The sequence below is a fragment of the Phodopus roborovskii genome, unplaced genomic scaffold, assembly GCF_943737965.1.
Source record: "Phodopus roborovskii unplaced genomic scaffold, PHOROB, whole genome shotgun sequence".
Lineage (NCBI taxonomy): Eukaryota > Metazoa > Chordata > Mammalia > Rodentia > Cricetidae > Phodopus > Phodopus roborovskii.
The window spans coordinates 42,314,826-42,340,847 of record NW_026126517.1 but is presented as its reverse complement, the minus strand read 5'-3'; the positions used below and the strand labels follow the sequence as shown (position 1 = coordinate 42,340,847).

Below are 26,022 nucleotides of genomic sequence, written 5' to 3'. Positions count from 1 at the left end.
CCTCTCAAGTGCTGGGATTAAAGGTATGTGCCACAATTGCCTAGTGAGATAGGGGTTTCTTGAAGAGAGTTTTAAAATATTTTCTTCAAAATCTGGCAATGTATGCCTGTAATTCCAAAGCTAGACAGTTGGAAGAAGGGTCAAAAGTTCAGAGTTATTCTTGGCTACATATCAAGTTTGAAGCCAGCCTGGTCTACAGGAGACTTTGTTTCAATACATACATAGTGTGTGTCCCAACCAGCCCTGTGTATATCAATAACATCTAAAGTACTATTAATCAGTGTGAATCAAAGTGTTTTATATACATACATATATATACATACACCTACACACACATATATATCTAGAAACTGAATAAATTATTTTAATTCAAGAAAAAAATCTGTACATATATATTAGAAATGGACATTTGTTTTTAAATTTTTAAAATTCATTTCATGTGTATGGGTATTTTGTCTGCATGTATGTCTATGTACCTACTATGTGTGCACCTGGTCAGAATATGGCGTTGGATCCTTGGGATTGAAGTTACACATGGTTGTATCATGTGGGTGCTGGGAAATGAAAATGCTTGCTCTAGAAAGGCAGTCAGTGATCTTAACCACTGAACCATTTCTTCAGATCCAGAAACTGACATTTGCCAAGTTAAATGTCCAGAACAGTATTTAAGTAGACAAGTCAAATCTCACAAGGAACCAGTATTTCAAGTCTTTTTTTTTTTTTCTTAAAGATTTATTTATTTTATGTATGAATGCTCTATCTGCATTTACACCTTTATCCCAGAAGAGGGCATCAGATCCCACTATAGATGGCTGTGCACCTCTGTGGTTGCTGGGAATTGAACTCAAGTTCTTAGGAAGAACAGTCAGTGCTCTTAACCTCTGAGCCAACTCTCTAGCCCATCAGTCTTACCTGTTTCAACTATTATTTTCAGTGGGTTTACTAACTCTAAAATTAATCTGTTTTTACTTTCTGTGTGGAGGATCCTAAGATAATGATTTTTGATTTTTCAAATAAAAACACCCCCAAAACATACTGGCCCATTTCTAAATGTCCAATGGATTCTCTTTTACTTCTTCCAGGGCAATTCATAGGAATTAGCATGTGCTACCACTAAATCACTAGAAGATACATGCATAGAACGGCCATATTGTGCATTTAGAGGCCTATACAGCTTCAGCAAGAGTGGAAGCTTTTAATTCCATCAACCAGGAAGGAGACCCCACATCTCTTCTTAAAGCCTTTGGTTTCTATGGTGACCACCAGCAAGAGGATCCAGACTTGAGGTCAAGTCTACTGAGCTGCTCTACACAGATATGCTCCTCAAAGCCAAGCAAGGACAAATGACTCCCTTTGTGTCTTAAGTTCCCTTCCAGTTGATCACAAATTCTTTACAAGTTAGAGAAAAAACTCATCCAGGATTCTCCCCACAAGCCATCAAACACTCTTCCCACAGACCTCTGACCTGACCATCACTTCTTCCTTTCATTCCTGTACCATGTCATCTCAGCACTCTGTGTTTTCTCTTCCTCACCACACCGTCTTCCTCCTCCTCTGCTCAAGTCCTGCTGTGCCTAGGAGTCTTCCCTGAGAACTCATGGCCATCACTCACCCTCTCACTCTTCTGAGAGTAACATGAGAATTCTGTAGAAGTCCTTGTCCTTTCACATAAGTTTGATTCACTTTACAGCTAGGTGACACCTAAGCCTCTTGGGCAGGGCCTCCCCTTCATTTGCCCTGTTCCTCTCTGCCACCCTAGGTGTCTATGAGCTCTATGCACAAACAAGGTTGGATAAGCAGAGTAGGACCTAAAGTATTTGCAATTGGGATCGTGTAACTGACACCTCACAAGAAAAAAAAAAAAAAATAGACCATGACAACATTAGATTACACAGACACATGAACAGGTCAAATGTCCTCTTTGAAACCCTAACACTACCAATTCTATTGCCATAAAACACAACTTTTATCTTCAATACATATCTATTCCTAGGCAAACCCCTGTGAACAATTTACCTTAGATAGTCAGAGTTCAGAAATCAAGGCCCAATTCAGTTACTGAAGATAATTTTTCTAAATGAAGTAGTTAGAATCCAGCAGGCTATTATCATAGCATTGAATATGATCTTATGTGTACAAATAGTGTGGGGGGGGGTTACAAACTGTCACCTACATGAATCCTTCAGGGATTTTCCTTTCACATCCCCATATGTCCTACATATGTATTAAAGAAGCCTTTCCTGGAAGAAAAGACAGGTTGCCATATCCCTGTCAAACCTTAATCCAGTATCCTTTCATCAAAGAATAAAGGAAATACATAAAAAAAAAAACCCCAGCAATGTCCAATCAACACCAACATGTTGATCTTTCTTTCAAAGAGTTCTCCTTTTATAGAGACTCTTATTACGGGTGAAAAACTAACAAAATCAACAAGGCACTTATAGATTTCCTCCAAACAGCCTATTTCCAAATTTCAAACCAAGTTGCTAAAGGTGAGATTGATTATCTGGTGAGAACACTGTTCTGTGGTTACTGAAATGTCTAAAACCTTATCTTTTTAACCTTGGTCCCTCTCCTCCTGATAGTAATAGTCCTAACTTGGGAGAAAAGAAATTGGAAGAAAGAAGTTCACTCACCTTAAAAAAAACCAAACCAAACCAAACCAAACCAAACCAAAAAAAGACCAAAACAAAAAACAAAGTAAGTTTGGGTATCGTGAGATCGTTTTTGGTAGGAGGGTGCAGTGATAAATGAGGTGGGATTCAAAGAAAAGAAGGAAAAGATTGATTTCTGGGTACAGGCCTGCCCCACCCCATCTTGTGGCCCTAATCTCCCCAGTCTGGGTGGCTAAGACATAAGGAGGTTTGTGGAATTCATTCAGTATTTCTAATGCTTTGCCAATCCCAGTCTAGTCAGGTCCGCTCCCCTTGCATGTGGACTGGAGAGAGGGACTCACCACAGGTTGAGCATTTTCAGGCAGCTACAGAGTATATAAAGAGAAAAACACAGAAAAGGAAGAAAGAGAAGAGAAGAGAAGAGAAGAGAAGAGAAGAGAAGAGAAGAGAGAGAGAGAGAGAGAGAGAGAGAGAGAGAGAGAGAGAGATTAGTCCATGGATGAAGATGGAAGTGACTCCCTGTGAACATGCAAACATGCAGTATGTGTCTGTGTTTAGTTTCCTCCTGCTGAGGGAGGCTGCACAGGCCACATTAAACAGTAGGCAGAAGCCTGACAGGAGTATCAGTGTGGGAGCTGCATCTTGGGGGATGCAAAAAGGAGAGCTGGTGGAAGCCTGGGGGTAGGCTTTCCAGGGCAATTTCCAGGAAGGCAGTAGGGGAAGAAGGAGTAAGTGACCTGGCTTGTGAGAATGCAAGCATCGAGGCTGAATCTACCTGGTTCCCACACCAGGTCTTGTACAATGCTCAGCTAACTTCAATACTCAAAAAGCTCTTCTTAGAGAGAGGAGAAGTTTAAGAGATACTTTATCTTATTAGAAGACGAAACAGAGGGAGTTCCCTGCTTAGAAATAACTACTAGAGAAGAACCTAAAATAATTTTGTTTTTGTTTTTGAAGACGGTTTCTCTGCATTGTTTTGGAGCGTGCCCTGGAACTAGCTCTGTAGAACAGGCTGACCTTGAACTCAGAGATCTGCCTGCCTCTGCCTCCCTAGCACTGGTATTAAAGGCATGGGCCACCAATGCCCACCTAGAAGGACCTAAAATTTTAACCACATTAATTCTCAGGAGACACTGGGCCCACAATCATCAAGATATAGCCAAAACATAAATAAAAAAATCTTATACTTATTATCACAAAAATTGACCTAAAAATCATCTGTCCTCATCATTCCTCCAACCATACTTCAACAAAAATGTCTTGTATCTAGAAGAAAAGGGAAATCAAGTGTCCATTTTTTGACACTGATTAAAACTATCATCCTGTGGTTTTGTACTGAATTTACATTTAACAAACTGGGAAAGGGAACCTAAAACCAAAAATTTCACACTTTCCCTGTACCTGAGTTTAATTACATAGAAGAACAGTCCTCCTTATCCCATCAACAGGCTACATCAACAAATGGCACCACAGCTGTATGTAATGAAGGGTTGTTTGGGACAACTCATGTCTCTCTAGCTTTGACTTTTCCACGAAAGTGATCTAGTGATGTACAGCTACTATATCCTTACCCCCACACATACCGACATAGATATACCATATATACACATGGCTGAGTCCTGGTAGTTCCCTAGGCAAGGAAGATTGGTTCATGTTATCAGCTACCAGAACCAGCATACAAAATGTCCAAGCAAGGCCTTGAGTGACATTTGGTCAAAGGCAACTGCTCTCTTTTAGTTTCTATGTTTTTCAGAAGGCCTAAACCTGCAGCTGGAAGGGAGGGGTATAATGGTCCTTTCTGTTAATGGGAAGACATTCACCTCTCTTTATATTCTAGTGTTTAGACTATGACAAAACAGAACACACTCAACTGAACTCTTTCTGTATGAGTGGCCTCTATCTTTCACATTGAACACAAACACCACACGCACACACAGTTAATGCATACATTTACTAAAATGAAATGAAATGAATAGGTCTGAAATATAAATTTGTTTAGGACCTAAGGCTAAAATTCATATGAACTTGGTGCTCACAGTATAGCATTAGATTCAGATATAAATTTCTAAAAAGAATAAGTACAAATATGAGATGGGGAGAAAGGTGGGGTGAGTTGGGAAAAGGCATGGCTCTCTTTCAAGATCACAACATGCAGAGTGTACCCAATTTTGGCTGCATGTTCGAATTCCCTTAACTTTTAAATAAAGTATTTTCATTACCAGGCTAGATACTAATAAATTAACCTCAAATCTCTGGGTCCATGCAGAAGTATCTATATTTTCTAGGAGATTCCAAAGTGAGAGTTCAGAAAATGGGAATATTATATCATATAATTTATTGAGAATGAAAGAAAAAATTATAAGCACCATTAAAATCTCCCAAGTCCCTGAGAAATAGGACTGTGATTAATTACTAAAATAGTCTCCTCCTGGCATCACCTTCCTAATCCACCCCTTGTCTATAGGTATCAACAAAATAGAGCCTGTCACCCTCATTCGCTTTTTCATCTGTTAAGCATGAGTGAGTTTACCAAATAGACAGACGGGAGTACAACCATGCCAAGTACATCTGGAAAAAAAGACTGAAGTGCTTGGTGACACTGACTGATGCCCAGAGGTATAAGCATGTCCTGTTTGTACTAGAAATATGTTGCTTGCCCCAGGACTGGCAGTAGTTACTGACTCATGTTTCTCTAGTTTTCCCTACCTGATGTCTTCTTGAAGTTAAAACCTGGATCTGAGTTTGGGATAGGGAAAAAAGGAATAGGCGTGGTAGAAGAAATGCTGTTTGTACAGCAGAATCAGTAGTACCTTCCAGCCCAGAATCTCAGAGTTTAAACACAGACCATGCAAAAAGCACCAAGGGGCTAGCAGGAGAGCACAGCAAGACACATACATGCAAGATAACCAGAAGAGGAGGTGAGGAACTAAATGCTTTCACTTTCCTGGGGTCAGGGTCACTTTGCTGTCCCAAGAATCTCATATTTACAAGCACAATTGTCTTGCTTTGCCTGAAAATTACTTAGTTTTTCTAAGCCCAGACTGTTTCAAAGACAGCAAAATGACTCTCAAACCCTTTTTATTCATGGCCATCCACCTGGAGTGGTTAGGCAACAGTTAGAAATATGATACTATATACCAAAGCCCATGGTTTCACACGTAACAGGTAGGGAGCAAGAAGCTCTAGAGCTGCCGAGAAACTCATGGCTACTATCTATTGTAGCTTTCACCACACCATTCTTTTAGATAACGATCTGCCCAGAAATCAGTGCTAAAGAAGGGTGGCAGCAGCCTTAATGCAGCATGCAACAAACCACAATGGTCAGGAGGAAGCTGTGGACACAAGCCTGAAGAACCCAGTCTGTGACGAGCAGCATATAGGAGACAGAAGAGATTTTCCAACCAGTGAAGACAAGCCCTCTGAGAGACACACAACCCCTCTGAAAGATGAACGTACTTAGCTTCCTCCACTACCTCCACCTCGGCATGAGCTGTGATTGGTGCATTTGAGTGAGCTCCAGTGGGGTCATCAACATTCAGCTCTCCGTTGGTTGAGCTGACCACCTGAAACAGAGACAGACCTCGATAAATACCATGGCTGTATGAAATTCCTGCCTCCACTACAATAGATTAGGGGAGATTAGGTTTCACACTTAGGTTGTAGCCAGGCAGCGTGTGGAAATGTGTGTTTATTGGGTTAAGGGAACACTGTTCTGATTTAGGGAGGGTTCCTAGACCTACATCTTGTTAGCATGATATAACCATACAATGATGACAATTAGTTTCATATTGAGTGCCTACTTTATGCTTAGCACTCTGTTACACTCTGTGTGTGTGTGAGGGTGCGTGTGTATGCACACACCCACAAGGGTCAAAGGTTAACATTAGTGTTATTCTTCAGGAACTTTCCACTTTATTTTGGGAAAGGGTCTCTCACAGGTACATGCAGCTTGCTGATTAGGCTAGGTTGGCTGGCCAGTGAAACCTAGAGATTCCCAAGCCTCCACTCCTCCAGTGCTGGGATTGTAAGGGACAGGCTATCTTAGCACAAACTGCATTGAAAAAAAAAAAAACAAAACAAAACAAAAAACCAACAAAAAAGCTGGGAGGTGGTCGTGCTCGCCTTTAATACAAACACTGGAGAAGCAGAAGCAGGCAGATCTGAGTTTGAGGCTGGCCTGGTCTACAGAGTGAGTTCCAGGTCAGCCAGAACTATATAAAGAAACCCTGTCTCAAAAACAAACAAACAAACAAACAAACAAACAAATAAACGCAAGCAGTGTGTATTGGAGGTTGGAGGATAACTTACAGGAGGTGGCTCTCTCCTTCTACTATGTGTTTTCTGGCTGTTGAACTTAGGTCATCAGGCTTGGTGTGAAGTGCGTTTACCTACTGTGCCACCTTGCTGTCCCCCAGCTCCAATTATTCTCTTTTAATGGATGGGAACACTAACAAATGACTTAACCAAGGGTTCAGTTAGGGTCTGTGGGCTTTTATGGCTTTCACCTGTGTCTGTCCACAGATTCTTTCATTTTTCAAAAAATGTGTATAGATCTTATTAAAAAAATAACGGAGCTGGGAGTGGATGGCACATGCCTTTAATCCCAGCACTCGGGAGGTAGAGGTAGGAGGATCTCTGTGAGTTTGAGGCCAGCCTAGTCTACAAAGCTTTAAAGCCAAAGCTTTAAAAACAAAAAAATCCTACAAATCTTGTACAGCTAATGTATTAAGGTTAACTAATTCTCTCCCTTGACCATGGTGGGTAATTTCTACCACTCTCAGTTTGCTTATTATACTACATAATTGTAAACTGGGTAATGGTGATTTAAAAAATAAATTCTCAAAAAGAAACCAGGAATGGGCACCAGAAACCATAAATAATCACACTTTCCTTCAGAAAATTTCTTCATGGCTTTGATCACTGGTTTGAAGTTACTCAAACAAGACTGCTACACCTTCTCTGTTGAGAAGGAAGGCGGTAAGGACAAATTTTCCTTGGAAAACCAGTCTTGTTTCAATGGCCTTTATTTCAGGGTTACTGTCATCCCATTTCTCACTGATGGTCCCCGAACTGTAAATGATGGCTCTCATTCCTGTCATCTGGTTCATGTGGACCCGATCAGGCTTGTCTTGCTTGTACAGTTGCTTCTGCCACCTGGTTTCATTTCCAGCACATGATTCCTGCTTATGTGGGTGCTGGGGAGTGGGAAAAGGGACCCCGCACAAACCATTCTGTTGTTAAAGATCTTGGCTGAAACATGGGAAAGAACCACAAAATAGGATAAATGGTTCAGATAGCTTATGGTATTGGGTAATAACTTCATCTACTTGAGACTGTCTTTACAGACTGATGTGAGAATTACATAAGGAATGGATGGGGCAGATACCTTGTAAATAATATTGGAGGAAGTAGGAAACAGTAAGTAAGAACTGAGTTCTAAAATTAGGCAGCAGGGACTGGAGAGATAGCTTAGCAGTTAAGAGCACTGGCTGTTCTTCCAGAGGACATGGTTCAACTCCCAGCACCCATAATGGCAGCTCACAGCTGTCTGTAACTCCAGTTCCAGAGGGACCAACAACCTCAAACAGAAGTGCATACAGGCACATAAAATAAATAAATAAATCTGTAAAAAATTAGGTAGCCATGGGTTTGAATTCTAACTGTATTGGCTGTGGGTGTCTGGGCAAGATCTTCAATTTTTCTGTACCTGTTTCCTAGTCTGTAAAATGGGGAAACAGTGATATTACTCTACTGGAGTCACCATGCAGTAAGAGTTCAGCCCAGAGCCACAAGACATAGTAATGGCTCAAAAATATTCATCTAAGCTGGGTGTGGTGGCTCATGCCTTTAATCTCAGCACTCAGGAGGCAGTGGCAGGCAGATTTCTGTGAGTTTGAGGCCAACCTGGTCTCCAGAGTGAGTTCCAGGATGGCCACAGCTACACAGAGAAATCCTTGGAAAACAAAACAAGATTCATCTTATTGATACTCTTATTTTACTCAAGCTATGAGGTATTTACTAGCAGCCAATTTGCCAAAATTTTCTAACCAATCGTAAAAAGGAAAGCAGAAGGAAATGATTACTTTGGGACAGACAGTGAATACTACCTACTGCTAATGTATAACCACCATTATTTCTACAAAAGAATAATTACTGCCCCCCCAAATTTACTTTGGATAAGGGTCTAATAACGTAGCCTAGTACCCACTATATAGCCTAGGTTATATAAACTCATGGTACTATATAAATCCATGGCAAGCATTGTTCCTGCCTTAGCTCCCACAGAGGTAGGATTACAACAGGTCTAGAATACCATGTCTGGCCCTTTTCTTGTTAATAAGACATGAGTGAGAAAATTACAATAATGATATATGGTTAATGATAAAAGAAGAAACTTACAACATTGAATCTGGACTTACCTGAGGAAGACTCAAATTTCTGCTAGTGATCAAATTTAGTATTTCTGATTAGTAGACAGCCTAATATTACATATATTATACAAAACAGTATATTCCCCTCTCTGCAAACATGTTTCTTTTGAATATAATTACAACTTCAAAAATCAAACAATAGAAAGATTAAAAAAATTTTTTTTTAAAAAAAAGCTGGGTGGCGGTATGGTAGCACTTGCCTTTAATCCTAGCACTTGGGAGACAGAGGCAGGTGGATCTCTGTGAGTTTGAGCCTGGTTTACAAAGTGAGTTCCAGGACACCCAGGACTATACAGAGAAACTGTCTTGGGTTAAAAATAGACAAATCCAGGACGTGCGATATTGTGTAATACAGCTAGCTGACTTGGACTATTCAAAAAGGATCATTTTATAAAAACCTTAAAAAAAAATCCACTGGTAACTGATACTGACTAGTGTTTACATTGTGCCTCAGGAGGCAGAAACAGGAGGACCATGAGTTGGAGGCTAGCTTGGGTTATACAGCGAGATGTGGGTTAGCCTCAGCTACAGAGTAAGACTGTCTCAAGACAAACAAAATAAACAAAACACAGGGAGAGAGAGATTAAAGAACTGAAAGAGATGGACGAGGCAAAGCAACTGATGGGAGCAGGACTCTTGGTTAGATTCTTGACACTATAAAATTTTAAAGTCAACTGGAATCTGGGCTCTTAGATATTATGACTTTATTGACTGTCTCAGAGAAGGCAACAGAGTTACTGGTTACATGAAAAGAATGTATTTGTTCCTAGGAGAGGTAGGTGGAAGTGTGTGGGGCTAAGGTAAACTGTTTTAACTTTCAAACAGTCTGGAAAGCAAACACACATACACACAGGCACATACGCATTGCAAGTATGCAAAGTCAAAGAAAATGTGGCAGAATCCTAACAGTTTGTTAGTGAAGGTTAAGGGTAGTCCCAACTTTTCTGTAAATTTGAAAATTTCAAATCAGAAGTTGGGGGAAGCCCAGCAAAAAAGGCTAAGAAGGTTAAATGATTGTGAACCACATCTTGCTGCCTTCCTCAGTACCACTGGCAATCCTGTGGATGTATTTTCTAGCATACACAAACTGTTAACACTGGCAAGTGACTTATTCTATGAGAACAATGGTTACACATGAATGCAGTCACCTAAAAATTTATATTTCTTTATTTTTGCAGTATTGGGGAGTAAATCAAATGTGTACTCCAGGAAAGTACCATATCTGAATTATATCCCCAGCCCTGAATCACTGATTTTTTTATTTTTATTTTTTAAGATTAATTTATTTATGATTTATACAGTCAGTGTTCTGCCTGCACACCAGAAGAGGGCACCAGATCTCCTTATAGATGGTTGTGAGCCACCATGTGGTTGCTGAGAATTGAACTCAGGACCTCTGGAAGAACAGCCTGTGCTCTTAACCTCTGAGCCATCTCTCCACCCCAAATCACTGATTCTTAATGAGTAATTAAGGAACTAGACAAAATGTCATGTGAGACGTCTGGCTAAAAGCCAGGTGTAGGGGTACATACCTATAATGTTAGCATTCAGGTGTCTGATGCAGGAGAACTGGAAGTGTGCAGCCAGCATGAGCTGCAATGGGAATTCAAGGTTACCCTAGCATACTTACTATCTATCTCTTCAATTCTACTAACATGAATTACTAGTAACAGTCACTCCGGGGACTTACCTGTGATTCTGGATCACAGTAAAGTCTTACACTTTATAATAATTTTTCCTCTTTATGAGGAGCCTACAATAAGTTTCCTTAGGCAATCTAAGAAAAAGGTTATTCTCACTTTATAATCATTTTCTTTTTATCTGTACTGGAAGCACATAATTTCAAACAAACCAGACCCAAAAAAAAAAAAAAAATTATCCCCCTTGTACACTTACACCTATCTGTATCTAAAACATGTCTGAAGCACATGGTAGCACTCTGTAACCCTGGCACTCTGAAGGAAGAGGCAGAGTTACTGAGTAGAGACTACCATGAGCTACATAGTGAGAAAAATAAAACCAAAAAATAAAGCAAAAGAACCTTAAAGAAAATCTTAAATAACATGTCTGGGCCTTTGCTCGGTTGGTGGAATACTTGTTTATTAGCAGGTACAAAGCCCTGGGTTTGGTTCCTAGTACCACATAAAACCAGGTATGGTGGCACATGCCTGTACTTCTGGCACTCAGGAGATAGAGGGAGAAGAATCTCAAGTTCAAGGTCATCATCAGTTACACAGCAAGGTTGAGACCAGACTGACCCTGTCTAAAAAAATAAAAATCTGGGAGTTAACAGGTATTAGTTCACACATTTACAGCCTGAACCTACTTCAAGTTTGCAGAAGAGTTTTTTATATTCCTAGACTCCTATCTAGATGTACAACAGAATAAATACTATTTTGATAGGGCTGGATTATAAATCTAACTCTACCAATGACGCATGTATAGGGCCAATAACTTTCATATTATCTACCACATTTTATATGGTGGTTAACCATGATGCCCACTAAAGAGATTTGACATACCATAAAGAACTTAACAGATGTAATGAAGCTGTACTTTTTCTTTTTTGAGATGGCATCTTGTTAGGATGTTCAGGCTGGCCTCAAATTCCGGAGCTCAACTGTTCCTCCTGCCTCAACCGTCTGACTAGCTGAGATTACAGGTACTTTCTAAGATATCTGGCTCAAATTACTATTTTTTTGGGAGGGAGGGGCACGGTTCAAGATAGATAGCCCTAGCTGTTCTGGAACTCACTGTGTAGACCAGGCTGGCCTCAAACTCACAGAGATCTACCAGCCTCTGCCTCTTGGGTGCTGGGACTAAAGGTGTGTGCCAACACATCCAAATTTTGTATTCTAGAATTTAGGCCTTTAAGGCAGAATATCTGTGGAAATACTAGAAGATGGGAATCAGGGTGTCTTGCCTGTTAAATAAGTTAGAACCAGAATGTCCACATTTTATCAGAACACATGTTCTTCACCTTAGCAATTTACACTCCATCCAAGAGAGATGGAGATGGTGTTGCAGGTTATCCAGGTTAAGCTCAGCATAATTTCACAAAGTGCCTCTGAAGAGTGAAAGAATTCAGATACATATCCAGACATGGCAGTGCACCCCTATAACTCCAGCTTTGCTCAGAAGGCTGAGGCTGGATGACTGTAATCTGAAGGCTAGTGTGAAATACACAGGGAGATCATGCTTTAAAAAAAAAAAAAAGTGGGGGGGGGGGGAACAAGCCAGGCTGAGTGGTGAATGCTTTTATTCCAAGCACTAGCGAGACAGAGGTAGTGGATAGGAGAGAGCAGAACTCGTGAGTTCCAAGACAGACTGGTCTACTTAGTGAGACCCTGTCTCCAAAAGAAAACAAAATAAACAAAAAAGGAAAACAAATAACAACAAAATTAAAATACACACACACACACACACAAACCACATGAATAATATCTGTTGTGGTAGAAATATTATTGATTTTCAAGAAACATAGTCTTTACAAAGTGTGGTAGCACATGCTTGTAATCATATAATTCAAGACACAGAGGCAGGAAGATTAGTTCACAGTTAGTCTTGGTTGCATAATAAGTTCAAGGCCAGCCAGGACTATATGAGCCTGGAGAGATAGGCCAGTGCTCACGAGCACTTGCTGCTCCCTGCAGGGACCCAATATCCAATTTCAGTTCCGAGCACCTGCTCACAACTGCATTTAACTCTAGATTCAGGGGATCTTGTGCTCTTTTCTATCCTGTTCAGGTACCTGGACATGTGGTACACATATACATGCAAACAAATTTTTAAAAGTAATAAAAAGTTAAAAACAAAATCATTTTATATATTAATTTTCATATATTAATGGTGAGTCATTACTTTTACCAAAAGTTTTATGTATGTATGTATTATTATAATTTATTATTATTATTATTATTATTATTATAATTAACTGCAGTGTTAGGGATTGAACCCAAAGTTGTATGTATGTTAGACAAGTAGACTATATTAAGCTATACCTCTAGGTCTGTCATTTTCTTACACAGCTTCCTAAACCCTTGACTACCAATTTGGTGAAAGCTGTCCTTCTATACTGGAAGCTGGAGTCTCCTAAATTTGATTATCCTGGCAAGTCACTCTGCTTCTTTGTTGAGTAGGGCCTCTTGTTCCCTAGATCCAATACATGCTTCCTTGTTTTCACATATCTTGATAACATATATCCTGCGTAAATTCATATGAAAAGATTCATGAAGCATAAAATTTTAAAGTTGATTTAAAAAAAAAAAAAAAAAACGGGTTCTGGTAATTATCTTAAAGAAGACCATACTCATTCTTTGGTTGTCTTATTTTCCTTCTAAGGATCTCGTTCTATCTTAAGAAATGTTATTTTATATATTTATTTCAAATGGGGGTGAGGGATATACCTGCTACTGCATACTTATGGAAGTCTGGAGACAACTTTTAGGAGTTAGTTCTCTCCTTCCACCATGTGGGTCCCAGGGATGAACTCAAGTCATCAAGGCCTATCTATCTTGCTGTCCCAAGTATACTGATTTTTTTTTTTTCTTTTAAAAAATTTTTCAAGACAGGCTTTTTTTTTGTCCTGGCACTGACTCTATAAAGCAGGCTGGCTTCAAACTCACAGAGATCCACCTGTCTCTGCCTTCTGAGTGCTCGGATTAAAAGCATGCACTACCATTGCCTGGTCTGCTTTGCTTTTTTGCTATTTTGGGTTTTTAAATTGTTACAATTTTTAAGGGCATTCTAAAATATTATTTTATTAATTTATGTGTATGGGTGCTTCACCTGCATATCCAACTGTGGACTGTGTATGTTCAGTGTCCAAGGAGGTCAGAAGAGATCATCAGATCCTCTTGAACTGGAGATACAAATAGCTGTAAGCTGTCATGTTGGTGCTGGGATTTGAACCTGGGTCTTCCAGAGTAGCAGGCAGATTGTTTTTTATTTGTATTTTATTTTTCAAGACAGGAGGGTCTATGTGTAACCCTGGCTGTCTCAAAACTAATTCTTTGGTTTTGTTTTTTTTGTTTTGTTTTTTTTTTTTTTTTGGTTTTTCTCCGTATTGTTTTGGAGGCTGTCCTGGCACTCACTCTGTAGACCAGGCTGGCCTCAAACTCACAGAGATCCACCTGCCTCTGCCTTCCTAGTGCTGAGACTAAAGGTGTGTGTGCGCCAGCAATGCCTAGCAAAGACTGTCTTTGTGAAAATACTGTTGCTGTCGTTTGTTTGCTTTGGTTTCTTTCTTATTAAAGTTTCCTCAGAAGCATGGTAACCCTTAATTATCTGCTCATATTAGAAGTGTTGGATGCTGAAGTCTGTACCCCTCCCTGAGGATTAATAGGCAGATAGTGATTACTATGAGAAGGAAGGGACATTTCTTTCAGTGTTGTAGGCACCAGTAAGTTGCCCATGCTCCTGTAAAAATTGGAATTAAACTCACTGGCATGTGTTTGTGTACATACACAGCATGCACAAACACTAGAATAGTTGTAAAGAAAGAAGGGGTCTACAGAGTGAGAGGGAAAAAGAGAGTAATGGGTGAATACATTATATAATGTATGAAGATGTTACAATGAAGCCAATTTTATATAATGCTAATTTATATTATGCTAATAAAACTTTTAAACAAGATTTTTTTATTTTTAATTATATGTGTGTGTGTGTGTGTGTATATATATATATATATATATCCACTATAGGTGTGACAGTTAACTTTTTGTCAACCTGACATAAGCAAGGGCCATCTGGGAAGGCCCAGGCCACGATAGGCAGGTGGTCCTGGGTTGTATAAAAAAGCAGGCGGAGCATGTAGGGATCTCTACCTTCTTAGACTTTCAACCACTCTTTTTAATGTATGCCCTGCTAACACTCCTCAACTTAAAGAAAGCCAATTCTTGAGCTTTTTGGGAAATTCCAGGGTCAAGAGATTAAGATTCAACTTTACAGGTTTCCTGTTATTTAAGCTATATTTCAACTTCTAACATTTTGTTGCTGTTGTTTTTTCCACCTTTCTATAGATACATACCTCTAAACAATTCTTTTTATTCTTTTTCTTTTCTTTTTGAGACAAAGTCTCTTTATGTAACCTTGGCTGGCTTGAATACACTATGTAGGCCAGGATGGACTTGAATGTACAGAGATCCACCTGACTCTCCCTTGAATGCTGGAATTAAAGGCCTGCCCCACCACATCAAGTTTAAAAAGATATCTTTACCACTGCTTCAGTCAAAGAGAAAAGCAAATCTGTATGTTCAATTAATCATTTTACCTTCATGTTTCTATGAAATATTTTATAAGGCTAAAAGATATCTTAACTTCCCATGAATAATAAGATCATTCAGTAAGTCATTGCTTTTCTCTCTCTCTCTCTCTCTCTCTCTCTCTCTCTCTCTCTCTCTCTCTCTCTTGTTTTTCGAGATAGGGTTTTTCTCTGTAGCTCTGGAGCCTGTCCTGGAACTCACTTTGTAGACCTGGTTGACCTCAAACTCACAGAGATCCACCTGATTCTACCTCTTGAGTGCTGGGATTAAAGGTGTGTGCCACCTTCCCGGCTTCAGTGAGTCATTTCTTTAAAAAAGCATATTCTAGAAGATTAGGCCTATTAAGATTTATTTACATGCAGGGAGTTCATTTCTATACCACAACTAATGGGTCATCAGTATGAGAAAAAATATTTAATTGAATTTTTTTCCTGGTTTGGATTTTAAAGATTGTACACAAGAAAAGTGAAGAGACAGAAATATACCTGATACCAAACAGAGAAGAAAACTTCAAGCTAGTCCAAATAAAAACAGAAATAATTTCCAAGACCAAATTTATTCCAGAGAGAAAATAGGAAACAGCTCAACTTCTTGGATATCTGTTCAGGAAATCCCCAAATTAATACTCCCAGGCTACTAGGTATTAAATCATCTATCATCATAGGGTGGGCTACACATCATACCTCTAGCACTGGAAGGCTCCAAATTTAAGTTTCAGGACTTTACAATTCAGATACTAACACACTTCTACCTTGGTGATATTTTCCAGATCTTGAGTAGGTAAAGATTGTAGGATGGGTTAACTAAATACAGAAATCACACAGATGTTTCTAAGTCAGTAACAAAAAGCAGCAATTATCTTGAAAAACTGGCACAGAGACAATCAGTTCAACAGAAGCAACTCACCCCTGCTGTAAGTGGCCATCTGAAAGGAACCCAAACTGCAAGAGCAAGCCAACATTCTACTAGCTAGGCTGAGAAGGCCAGGGAAGACAGTAGGTACCTGTACTGAACCCCCATGGCGGTCTGTGGCCAAGTGAGACGTCAGGAATGAGGTATTGGTCTGCCGGCTGGGCTGGATTTCCCACTCTCCTCGGCGCTCTGATGATGCAGTCTGCTTAGGCATTAGGAAGCATGACAGCAAGATATGGAAGGAAAGGTAAAGCAACAGAAAGCAACAACAAAATCTAGTACATTAATGCTCCTGCAGGGTTTCTGTTTGGAGCTTGACATTAACAACTGCTGCAAAGCACTGAGAAACAGTACTGTGACTATATTCATTTCCACTAATGAACCAGCAAATCAGTCCAAAGTACTGAACAAAAGTAGGGAGGGAGCCAACAAAAAGCTGGGCATCACCCTTCAGCTTTCACATTCATGTAATTGCAGTAGCTACTATGCAGATCAAATTCAGAAAGTTAAAAGTGGTGAACAGTCACACTCATAATTTCAATGGTTAAATAACTGAGCAGATACAAGTTTTTACATGAGGAACAACCTAGACAATGTCCTTCCCTTACATAAGTAAACTACTACTCTCAAGATTAATGTCCATGAAACTGCCTTTTTCTTTCTCCCCCTTCATTTCTGAATCATGGTCTCACTCTGGTAACCCCAATTAGTGTATGGGATTCATAGCAATTCTTCTACTTCAGCCTACCAATGCTGGGATTACAGGCATAAGACATTGTATTTGGCCACATGACATTTACTAAACAGTGGTTAGAATATGCTTTCATATAGAAATGAATAAACAAAGTATTTTTCTTTAATTTTTTGATATTTTACTTATTAATTTAAAAAAATTTGTTTTATATGTATAAGTAGTGTGCATAAATGTATATATGTATACCATGTGCCTATGGAGATCAGAAGGGGATGTCAGATCCCCCAGAACTGGAGTTACAAATGGTTGTGAGTCACTATGTGGGTGCTGAGAACTGAACCTAGGTCCACTAAAGAGTAGCCAGTGATGTTAACCACTGAGCCAGCTCTCCAGCCCCCAAAGAATCTTTTTACAGGAGACTCATATGCCAAGAACAAGTAAGCACAGCAAGACAAAAAAATAAAGTTTAGGATACCTTTAGACTTGGAATTAGAAATAATTTATTAACAGACATGACCTATGTGATTTATTTACTTTTAGAAAGCAAAAGGCAGATATGTATTCAGCAAAAGCATGGCCTTCAATGAAAAACCTCTTTGGGCTGTTTCTATTTTTGCTGCCATTCAGGCTGTCTCCATGCCTTCTTTACCAGTTTGTTGTTAAGATCTCATACTACTCTGAGCTTGCTTATATATGACCTCTCATTCTAAAGACTCTATAGTAGGTGCCTCTTGCCCTGTGCCAGATGGCTGAGGTACTAACATCAAGATGCACAGCTGTAATAATTCTAAGACTATAAAAAATGAAAAAAACGAGTAGTGTGAGAGGCGGTAATGAGGAATTAGTAAACCAAATTTTAATTGCTGCTGATTAACAGCAGCAGCAGGGGTTGGGATGCAATATTGTTGCTCTACATGAATACTAGGGAAGGAACCTATAAATCTCAGAAATGCTGGTATCTATAAATGTGTACTCTATACAAATGGAGAGAATCGTGGAGGGGAAAGAATTATAACAATGTATAATAACATATATATATGAAATGAAACTTCCATGATAATGCCTATTACTTTATATGCTAAGTTGAAAGTTTAAAAAAAAAAAAAAAAAAAAGAGGCATGAGAAGGTAATAGCTTAAGGCTCCATACTATTTCCCTCTAAGGATTTCATTGATATGAAGTGCTTAAAGCTCACTGGTCAGGCACCAAAAAGACATGTCCTATAAAGCTGCAGTTTACTCATCATTATTAATAGACCATGAGGTCACATGGATAAGAATAACATTGCACAAGATCCTGCCCATATTTGCTGTTATTTCCTGTGAGATGAGAAGGTTCAATAAGGAGGTAGCTGTATTAACTTGCTTACTATGTAGTTTCTACAAAGTGGGGTAGGGTTTTATGTTGAGAGTACCACAAGAGAGTTCAAACTATTATAAACATTCCTTCTCGCCCAGCCACATAGAGTTTTACTAAGTTGCTCAGGCTGGCCTTGAACTGGCGCACCACCATCCTACCAGTGACCTGTGTAGTGACCTGTAAATAAGAGTACACACTACCCTGATGTTTTCCTTCCAATTACTTCAGTAGATAGATATTCAGATGTTAAGTTTTCCAAAATAAGGCTATGGTGTATAGCACAATTATACCATGTTATAAACTTAATGCCATTATCTGATGCCTAGAGATAATAGACTAAATCTGTTTTTCTAACCTTAGACTATACACAACTAATTTAGGAAAGTTTAAGTAGACTATTTAAGTTTTACACTATTATGTAGTATTAGTTCTACAAAATGGTGTTTACTTTTTGAGACAGGGTTTCATTATGTAGCCCCAGGTTGGCCTCACTCATAATCCCCTGCTTCAGGTGTGCCACAACAGAGCCCATCTTTTCAAGATTTAAAGGATTAAAGGAGACTGGAGAGATAGCTCAGCAGTCAGAGTACATGCTGCTCTTGCAGAGTACCAGAGATCAGTTCCCGGCACCCATATGGTGGCTCACAATTGTTTGTAACTCCAGTTCCAGGGGATCCAATGACCTTATCTTAACCTCTATGGGCACCAGGAATGCACAAGGCACAAAGGCATACATGCTAACAAGAAACACTCATGCACATAATTAAAAAAAAAAAAAAAAAAAAGAAAGAAAGAAAAAAGAAAGTGTCAGGCAGTGGTGGCACACACCTTTAATCTAATCCCAACACTTAGGAGACAGAGGCAGGCGGATCTCTGTGAGTTTGAGGCTGGCCTGGTCTACAGAGTGAGTCCCAGGACAGCCAGAGCTTCAACACAGAGAAACCCTGTCTCAGAATAGGAAAAAATAAAAAGTAAGATAAAAAGAGGAGTGTTTCTCAAAGACCTGCCCTTATTTGAGGATATATAAGCAGTTAATAGTTGTTAGAGGACAGTTTCTTCAGCCCTATAGCTACTAGTAAATTGTCCATTCCCTTATAAGTAACCCTAATTAAACTCAATGGCCACCAAAATCAAAAGAAGACGGAAGCTGGAGGGACAGCTCGGCAGTTAAGAGCACTTTCTGGCTCTTCCAGAGAACCCCAGGGTTCAGTCCCTAGCACTAACACCAGGGAGCTCACAAATGGTATCAAAGTAGAAGAGAGACTAGTCAGGAAGGAGAGATTAATGCAAGTGAGAGGGGGAAATGGAGAGGGATGAAACCCATCATCCTGTTGAGCTCCTAACTGCTGAGTTCACTCTTCAGACCCCAGCCAGCTTTTTTCCCATACGTTCACCAATACCACTCAAGTTCTCACGCCTACAAGGCAAGCACTTTACTGACTGAGCTATCACCTCATTCCACAAAAGTTGTTTTTGCATTTGTTTTTTGTTTTCCTCCAAGACAAGGTTTCTCTGTAGCTTTGGAGCCTGTCCTGGAACTCATTCTGTAGATCAGGCAGGCCTGTAACTCACAGAGAACCATCTGCCTCTGACTCCTGAGTGCAGGAATTAAAGGCCTGCACCACCACTGCCTGGGCTTGTTTGTGTAAGGTCCTTGGTTTGATCCAAACAAACAAACAAAAACAAAAAATAAAAATAAAAAACAAAAACATAATTTAAAACAAAAGAGCCAGGTGGTGGTGACAGATGTCTTTAATCCCAGCAGTTGGGAGGCAGACTGATATTGAGTTGGAGGCCAGCCTGATCTATAGAAGAGTTCCAGGACAATCAGGGATACACAGAGAAACCATGTTCAGAACGCTACCACCTAAGACAGACAGACAGAGAGAGAGAGAGAGAGAGAGAGAGAGAGAGAGAGAGAGAGAGAGAGAGAGAGAGAAAGCTGAACTGTACATTCATTTACACTCACATGTGTACGTCATTTACACTCACATGTGTACGGATGATTGAACCGAAGCTCCTGTGCAGGCTGAGCAAGTGCTCTATGACTGATTCAGAGGTATGGATCAGTACTAAAATGTTTATGTTTAGAGGTATACGTTTATGTGAGTGCAAGTGCATGTACACATATATGTACATGTGGAGGCTAGAGGACAACCTTGAAGTCATGTTCCTCAGGAGTCAGCCACCTTGCTTTTCTAAATCTCATTGGGATCAAGAGGCTGACAGGTCAGTGAGTATCAGGGATCCTCCTGTCCCTACCTTCCATGCACTGGCACTGTAAGCTCATGTCACCAACAATAGCTCTGGATCAAAATAAAGTTCAGCAACTGAACTCAGGGTCTCATATTTTCTTTTTCCCCCACACAAGTTAAAAAAAAAAAGTTTAAAGCAGATTTCCTCATTATCAGTCTTCTGCCTTTTAGTCCAAGTACCTACTAAAGTTAAGGACCAGCCATTCTCCAGCCTAGCATTTGGGGAGCTTCCTATTTTCCTAGCCTTGACTGCTAGGACTCCTTTATTAGATATGCAATTGTTGTTGCTCATAATTTTTCTGCTTGGAAAATTTTCTGCTTGTCCATCTCTACTTCTTTCAAGAGCATTTCAAATGCAGCATTTTTTTTTTCCTCCCCGTGAAATAATTTGCCATGTTCTGACTAGAAATATATCCTTTGAATTCCAAATGAGACTGGGCATGGTGGCCCATGCCTTTAATCCCATCAATCAGCAGATACCTTTGTGTTGAGGCCAGTCTGGTCTACAGAGACCTTGTTTCAAACAAAAACAAAAACCAATTCCAAGTGGTAATACTTTATAATGCTTAACTATTCTGCCTTGTATTATAGTTACCTAGTTTCATGGCCTATCTATTTGCCAGATCCTTGGAAATAAGAGCTCCCTACTTATCCCTCTTTCCTTCCACCATGTGAGCCCTGGGCACTGACTGAGGTCATTGGGCGTGGCAGCAAGTGCCGATATGCCAATCTGTAGCACAGACCCTACATAACATGAAAGTGGGAAGAGTAATGAGACTAGGTCTATCCTGTCTTGAAACCCACCCCAACCCCCAAAAAGGGCAGAGACATGATTATGGTTTCACTTTTATCCCTTTCTTTTCCTACACATTCTTTTTCTTTTTTTTAAGACAGGGTTACTCTGTGTAACAGTCCTGGCTATCCTGGAACTCAATCTGTAGACCAGGCTGGCTTCTAACTCACAATCCACCTGCCTCTGCCTCCTGAGTGCTGGGACTAAAGGCGGGTGCCACCACTGCCTGGCCCTGTACATTCTTCTTCTTTTTTTCAAGACAGGGCTTCTCTGAGTAGCTTTGGAGGCTGTCCTGGAACACACTCTGTAGACCAGGCTGGCCTCAAACTCACAGAGATCCGCCAACCTCTGCCTGCCAAGTGCTGGGATTAAAGGTGTGTGCCACCAACACCTGGCCCTATAAAGACTGGAATTTCATTAGAAAATGTTTTAGAAAAATATCACTCAGAATTCTATTTCCAATATTACTTCTGTTAATATTTTGTACTATTGCATCTCATTGATTTTGTTCACTTTCCCCTCCCTAGAAAGGAAATTGTGAAGATTTATTTATCTACTTACATTTTTGGCTTTCTGAGATAACAATATTACTAGCCTCTACTTGTAGCAATCTCACTGTTTCCAACTTAAGAGAACAGGGATTAAAAGACATGCCCCATCCCACTGAGCTCTAAACATAGATGAATCTTTTTTTAATGGCTGTGCCAGATCCTGAACCTATGGCCCTGTATGTGTCAGGCAAACACTCAACCCCTAAACTATATCTTTAAGGCATCTTACACAACTTTCAAATGAACCTGGATATGATTGTAACTGTGCAGATTCCAGTGTATACTAGGTCAGCTGAAAAGCCAAATCACACTGACCTTATCAGCAAACAAAGAGTACAACTGGCATAAGTTCCAGAGTCACCTGCAGAGAAGCCTAAGCACACCATGTGTTATACCTGCATGTCCAGTAGTCCTTTGGACCTTAGATCCGAACTCACAGCCATCGGTCGGGTCTCCTGAAACCAGACTACTCCCTCAGGCCCATATTCTTTCTTCTTTTTTTTTTGGAGACACAGTTTCATTATCAAGCCCTGGATGGCCTGGAGCTCCCTATATAGACCAAGCTAGCCTCAAACTCACAGAGATCTGTCTACTTCCACCTAGTGCTGCGATTAAAGGCCTGTGACACCATAGCTGGTGGTCAGACTCTGATTCTTTAGCCTATATACCTCATCTCAATGCATTTACATATGCTCTGACAGTTGTTTCAATGTCATACTAAACCAGCTGTTTTTCTTAACTCTACATAAACACTAACAGAGAAGAGGGAGAATCTGGGTTTTATCAGTAGTTATAAAGAAGAGGAATGATTAAGATCTAAAACCTAACACATACCTGATTTCGAATAGGCTGTTGTTGTGATGGCCGATCTCGGTGGGTGTGGCTTTCTCGAGTTATTGCAGATGCACCAGAATCTACATGAACTGATCCTACTGGAGTGGGCTAGAAAAATTAAATAAATGTCAAGTGGGTAACCTGGAGTGGTGGTGCATTCCTTCAATCCCAGCAACTGAGAAGTGGAGTCAGATCAATCGCTGTGAGTCTGAGACCACCTTGGTCTACATAGTTCCAGGACAGTTAAAGCTACACATAAGACCCCCCATCTCAAAAAACATCACCTAAAAAGGCCAAATGGGGAAAACAAGTATAATAGCTCTGTAAAGGGCAGCAGCATGTAATTCTTATAGAGTAGGAGTCAATCTTTTTCTCTTCGTTTTCTTTGATATTTTTCAAGACAGGGTTTCTCTATGTAGCTTTGGAGCCCATCTTGGCACTCGCTCTATAGACCAGGCTGGCTTCAAACTCACATAAATTGCCTCCTCTGCCTCCCAAGTGCTGGGATTAAAGGCATGTGCCATCACCACCTGGCTCTTTTTCTTTTCTTTAAAAAAAAAAATTAAATTTATTTTTATGTGTATGGGTGTTTAGCTTGCATATATGTCTGTGCACCACATGCTTGCAGTGCCCAAGGAGGCCAGAAGAGAGTGCTGGAGTCCCTGGAACTGGAGTTACTATAGAGAGTTGTGAGCTGTCCTGTGGGTGCTGGGAATTGAACCCAGGTCATCTGGCAGAGTAGCCAGTGCTCTTAACTGCTAAGCCATCTTTCCAATCATGCCCCATGAACCCCTCCCCACCTTCTTTTAAATCATCTTGTTTTCCCACAGTTGGTCATTTGCAGAAGGGAAGGCAGTCTGGTCTTCAACAATCTATTGGAGAACAGGCTACCCTAGAAAGTAGAACTGTTTAGCAGTATTATCTGATAGCACAGTCTCTGATGCTGTGGACTCTGGCCAGAACTAGTAAATGCAAGATTCCTAAGGTGTTGGATTCTACTCCTACAGAACTCAAGTTCCTCTATAGCACAGAAAAAATTAAATTGTAAATCAGTCAAAAGAAATGTGTGAAAAACTGGCTTAGATTATAGTATCTCAGGATATATTATAATTTTTGAGGATTTGTTTTATTTTATGTGTGTGCTTTCTTAAATATGTATGTGAACATCACATGTGTGCCTGGTGCCCAGAGCAGAAGAAGGCAGGGCACTGGATCCCTTTGAACTGGAGATACAGATGGTTGTCAGGCACCATGTAGACCCTGGTAACTGACCTTGGGTTCTCTGTAAGAACAGTACATGCTCTTACCTGATGAACCATCTCTTTATCCCCACAAGTCATAATCCAAAAAACATTTAACTCATTTGTCTAATGACAGCAACCTACAGTGTTAGTTGGTAAAGGTTGGTAATCAAGCAATTTCCCCTCTAAGATGTAAGCAGAAGGACTGCAAGTAAAAAGATGGGGCAGTAATAGTCTGAGAATTTTATTGTTGTTTTGCTTTTCGAGACAAGGTTTTTCCTGTATAATAGCCTAGACTGCTCTGGAACTCACTCTGAAGACCAGGCTGGACTTGGACTCACTGAGATCCACCTGTCTCGGCCTCCCATGTGCTGGGATTAAAGGCATGGATCACCAACATTCAGTTAAAAAAAAAAAAAAAAAAAAGGATACTTACAATAGGCCTTCCAACCCAATCATAGGCATAGTCAAAAGTGTAGCCTTTCCGTTCAAACAGATCTGTGAAGAGGGTTCGTAAATACTCATAATCAGGTTTTTCAAAGAAGTCTAGTCGCCTGACATATCGAAGGTAGGTTGCCATCTCCTCTGTTAAGAAAAAGGTAAAAAGCCATGCTTGTTAGCTGAATGCCTCCCCAGAGGTTAAGCTCTGGGCTACACAGGAGATATCTGTACAGATTACTTGACACTAATGTTTTCTTTATGGACCAAATAAAAGTGATACTTTCCTTGGGCTGAAAAATAATAAAAAGAAATATAAATTATCTGACCAACACCTATTAGTATTTATAGATACTGTGACATTACCTACTTCAAAGTGTCAGTCACACTGGCTGTATTATCCTTTCAGCATCCTACCTGGGAAGTTCTCACAGAGAGCTTCGATGGGAGTATTCCTTTTGGTATCACCAATTTTTTGATATCTCTCTTTTAATGTATCAGCCTGTAGAAAGTAAAGAAAGAAAACTCTCAATTATGTATGTATGTGTGTATCTATATGTGGGATATATGCCCATATTCCACCATTCCCGTGCAGCTGGAGTTACAGGTGGCTGTGAGCTAACTGATGTGGGTGCTAGGAAATGAACTTGGGTTGCCTACAGGAGCAAGCAGTACATGCTCTTAAATCACTGAGGCATCTCTCTAGTCACCACAATAGTTATTTCCATTCAAACTAGTAGAAACTGTTAATGGATCTTAATTTTTTTTTTCTCTTTAGCAAATAAGAATGTACACAAACCTCTGCTGAGTTCTTGAAAGTTTCACTTGAAAATATGTATAGTAATCTCACATGAGAAGGACATAACAAAACGTTATGCAGAAGTATTTTATTTTACAGATTGTGGCAGCTTCTATTAGAAAACTCCCATGGCCACTTAGATCTAATAGTGACTCAGCCTTCTCCCTCTATGATCAGTTCCAGGTTTTTTAAAGTGTGTGTGTGTGTGTGTGTGTGTGTGTGTGTGTGTGTGTGTATGTATGTATGTATGTATGTATGTATGTATATATATATATATATGTATGTATGTATGTATGTATGTATGTGAGTGCTCTACCTGCATGTACAACTTTATGTCAGAAGAGGGCATCAGTCTCACTATGGATGGTTGTGAGCCACCATGTGATTCATGGGAAAGAACTCAGGACCTTTGGGAGAACAGCCAATGCTCTTTAACTGCTGAGCCATCTCTCCATACCCCAGTTCCAGTTTCTATTAGTTGATATCCAAAGAATATGTTTTCTCAGATAAAGTCACACACTTTCGTGAACTTTTCTGTAGTTAGTAATTTATTTTCCTATTTCAAAGGAGAAAAAAAACTACATATACATACATATTGTCAAGCTGCAAAGAACAAAAGGGCAAGAAGGTTTTCTAGGGTTGAGGATATAGCTTAGTGACAAACAAAACCTTTCCAGACATAATAAAAGTCACCTGCAGAATAGGTATTGCTAACAAAGAAGTGTGTGTCAGAGGGTCAAAGCAGTCCAAGAATGGCATACTCAGGACTGCATACAGGAAGTTTCTGGACCTTGGACTCTTCATTAGGCTCTAGCCAGCCTACTTCACCCAGATTTAA

At 39.9% G+C, this 26,022-nt stretch overlaps 1 protein-coding gene across 8 annotated transcripts in view; it reads right to left on the bottom strand.

Moving 5' to 3' along the window:
* Positions 1–26,022, bottom strand: part of Csnk1g1 (casein kinase 1 gamma 1) — a 127,442-nt gene that overhangs the window by 2,931 nt on the left and 98,489 nt on the right. For 3 of the 8 annotated variants that reach the window (XM_051197797.1, XM_051197798.1, XM_051197804.1), the window contains exons 8-13: positions 24,803–24,887; positions 24,384–24,532; positions 22,707–22,814; positions 16,313–16,423; positions 6,072–6,178; positions 2,957–2,980 (exon numbers count right to left, since the gene is read on the bottom strand). In XM_051197797.1, coding sequence (XP_051053754.1) covers positions 2,957–2,980; positions 6,072–6,178; positions 16,313–16,423; positions 22,707–22,814; positions 24,384–24,532; positions 24,803–24,887 — 584 coding nt within the window. Of the gene's footprint in view, positions 1–2,956; positions 2,981–6,071; positions 6,179–7,623; positions 7,866–16,312; positions 16,424–22,706; positions 22,815–24,383; positions 24,533–24,802; positions 24,888–26,022 lie in introns of those variants that run through there. The other 5 variants (XM_051197800.1, XM_051197799.1, XM_051197801.1 and 2 more) reach the window with 5 other exon arrangements.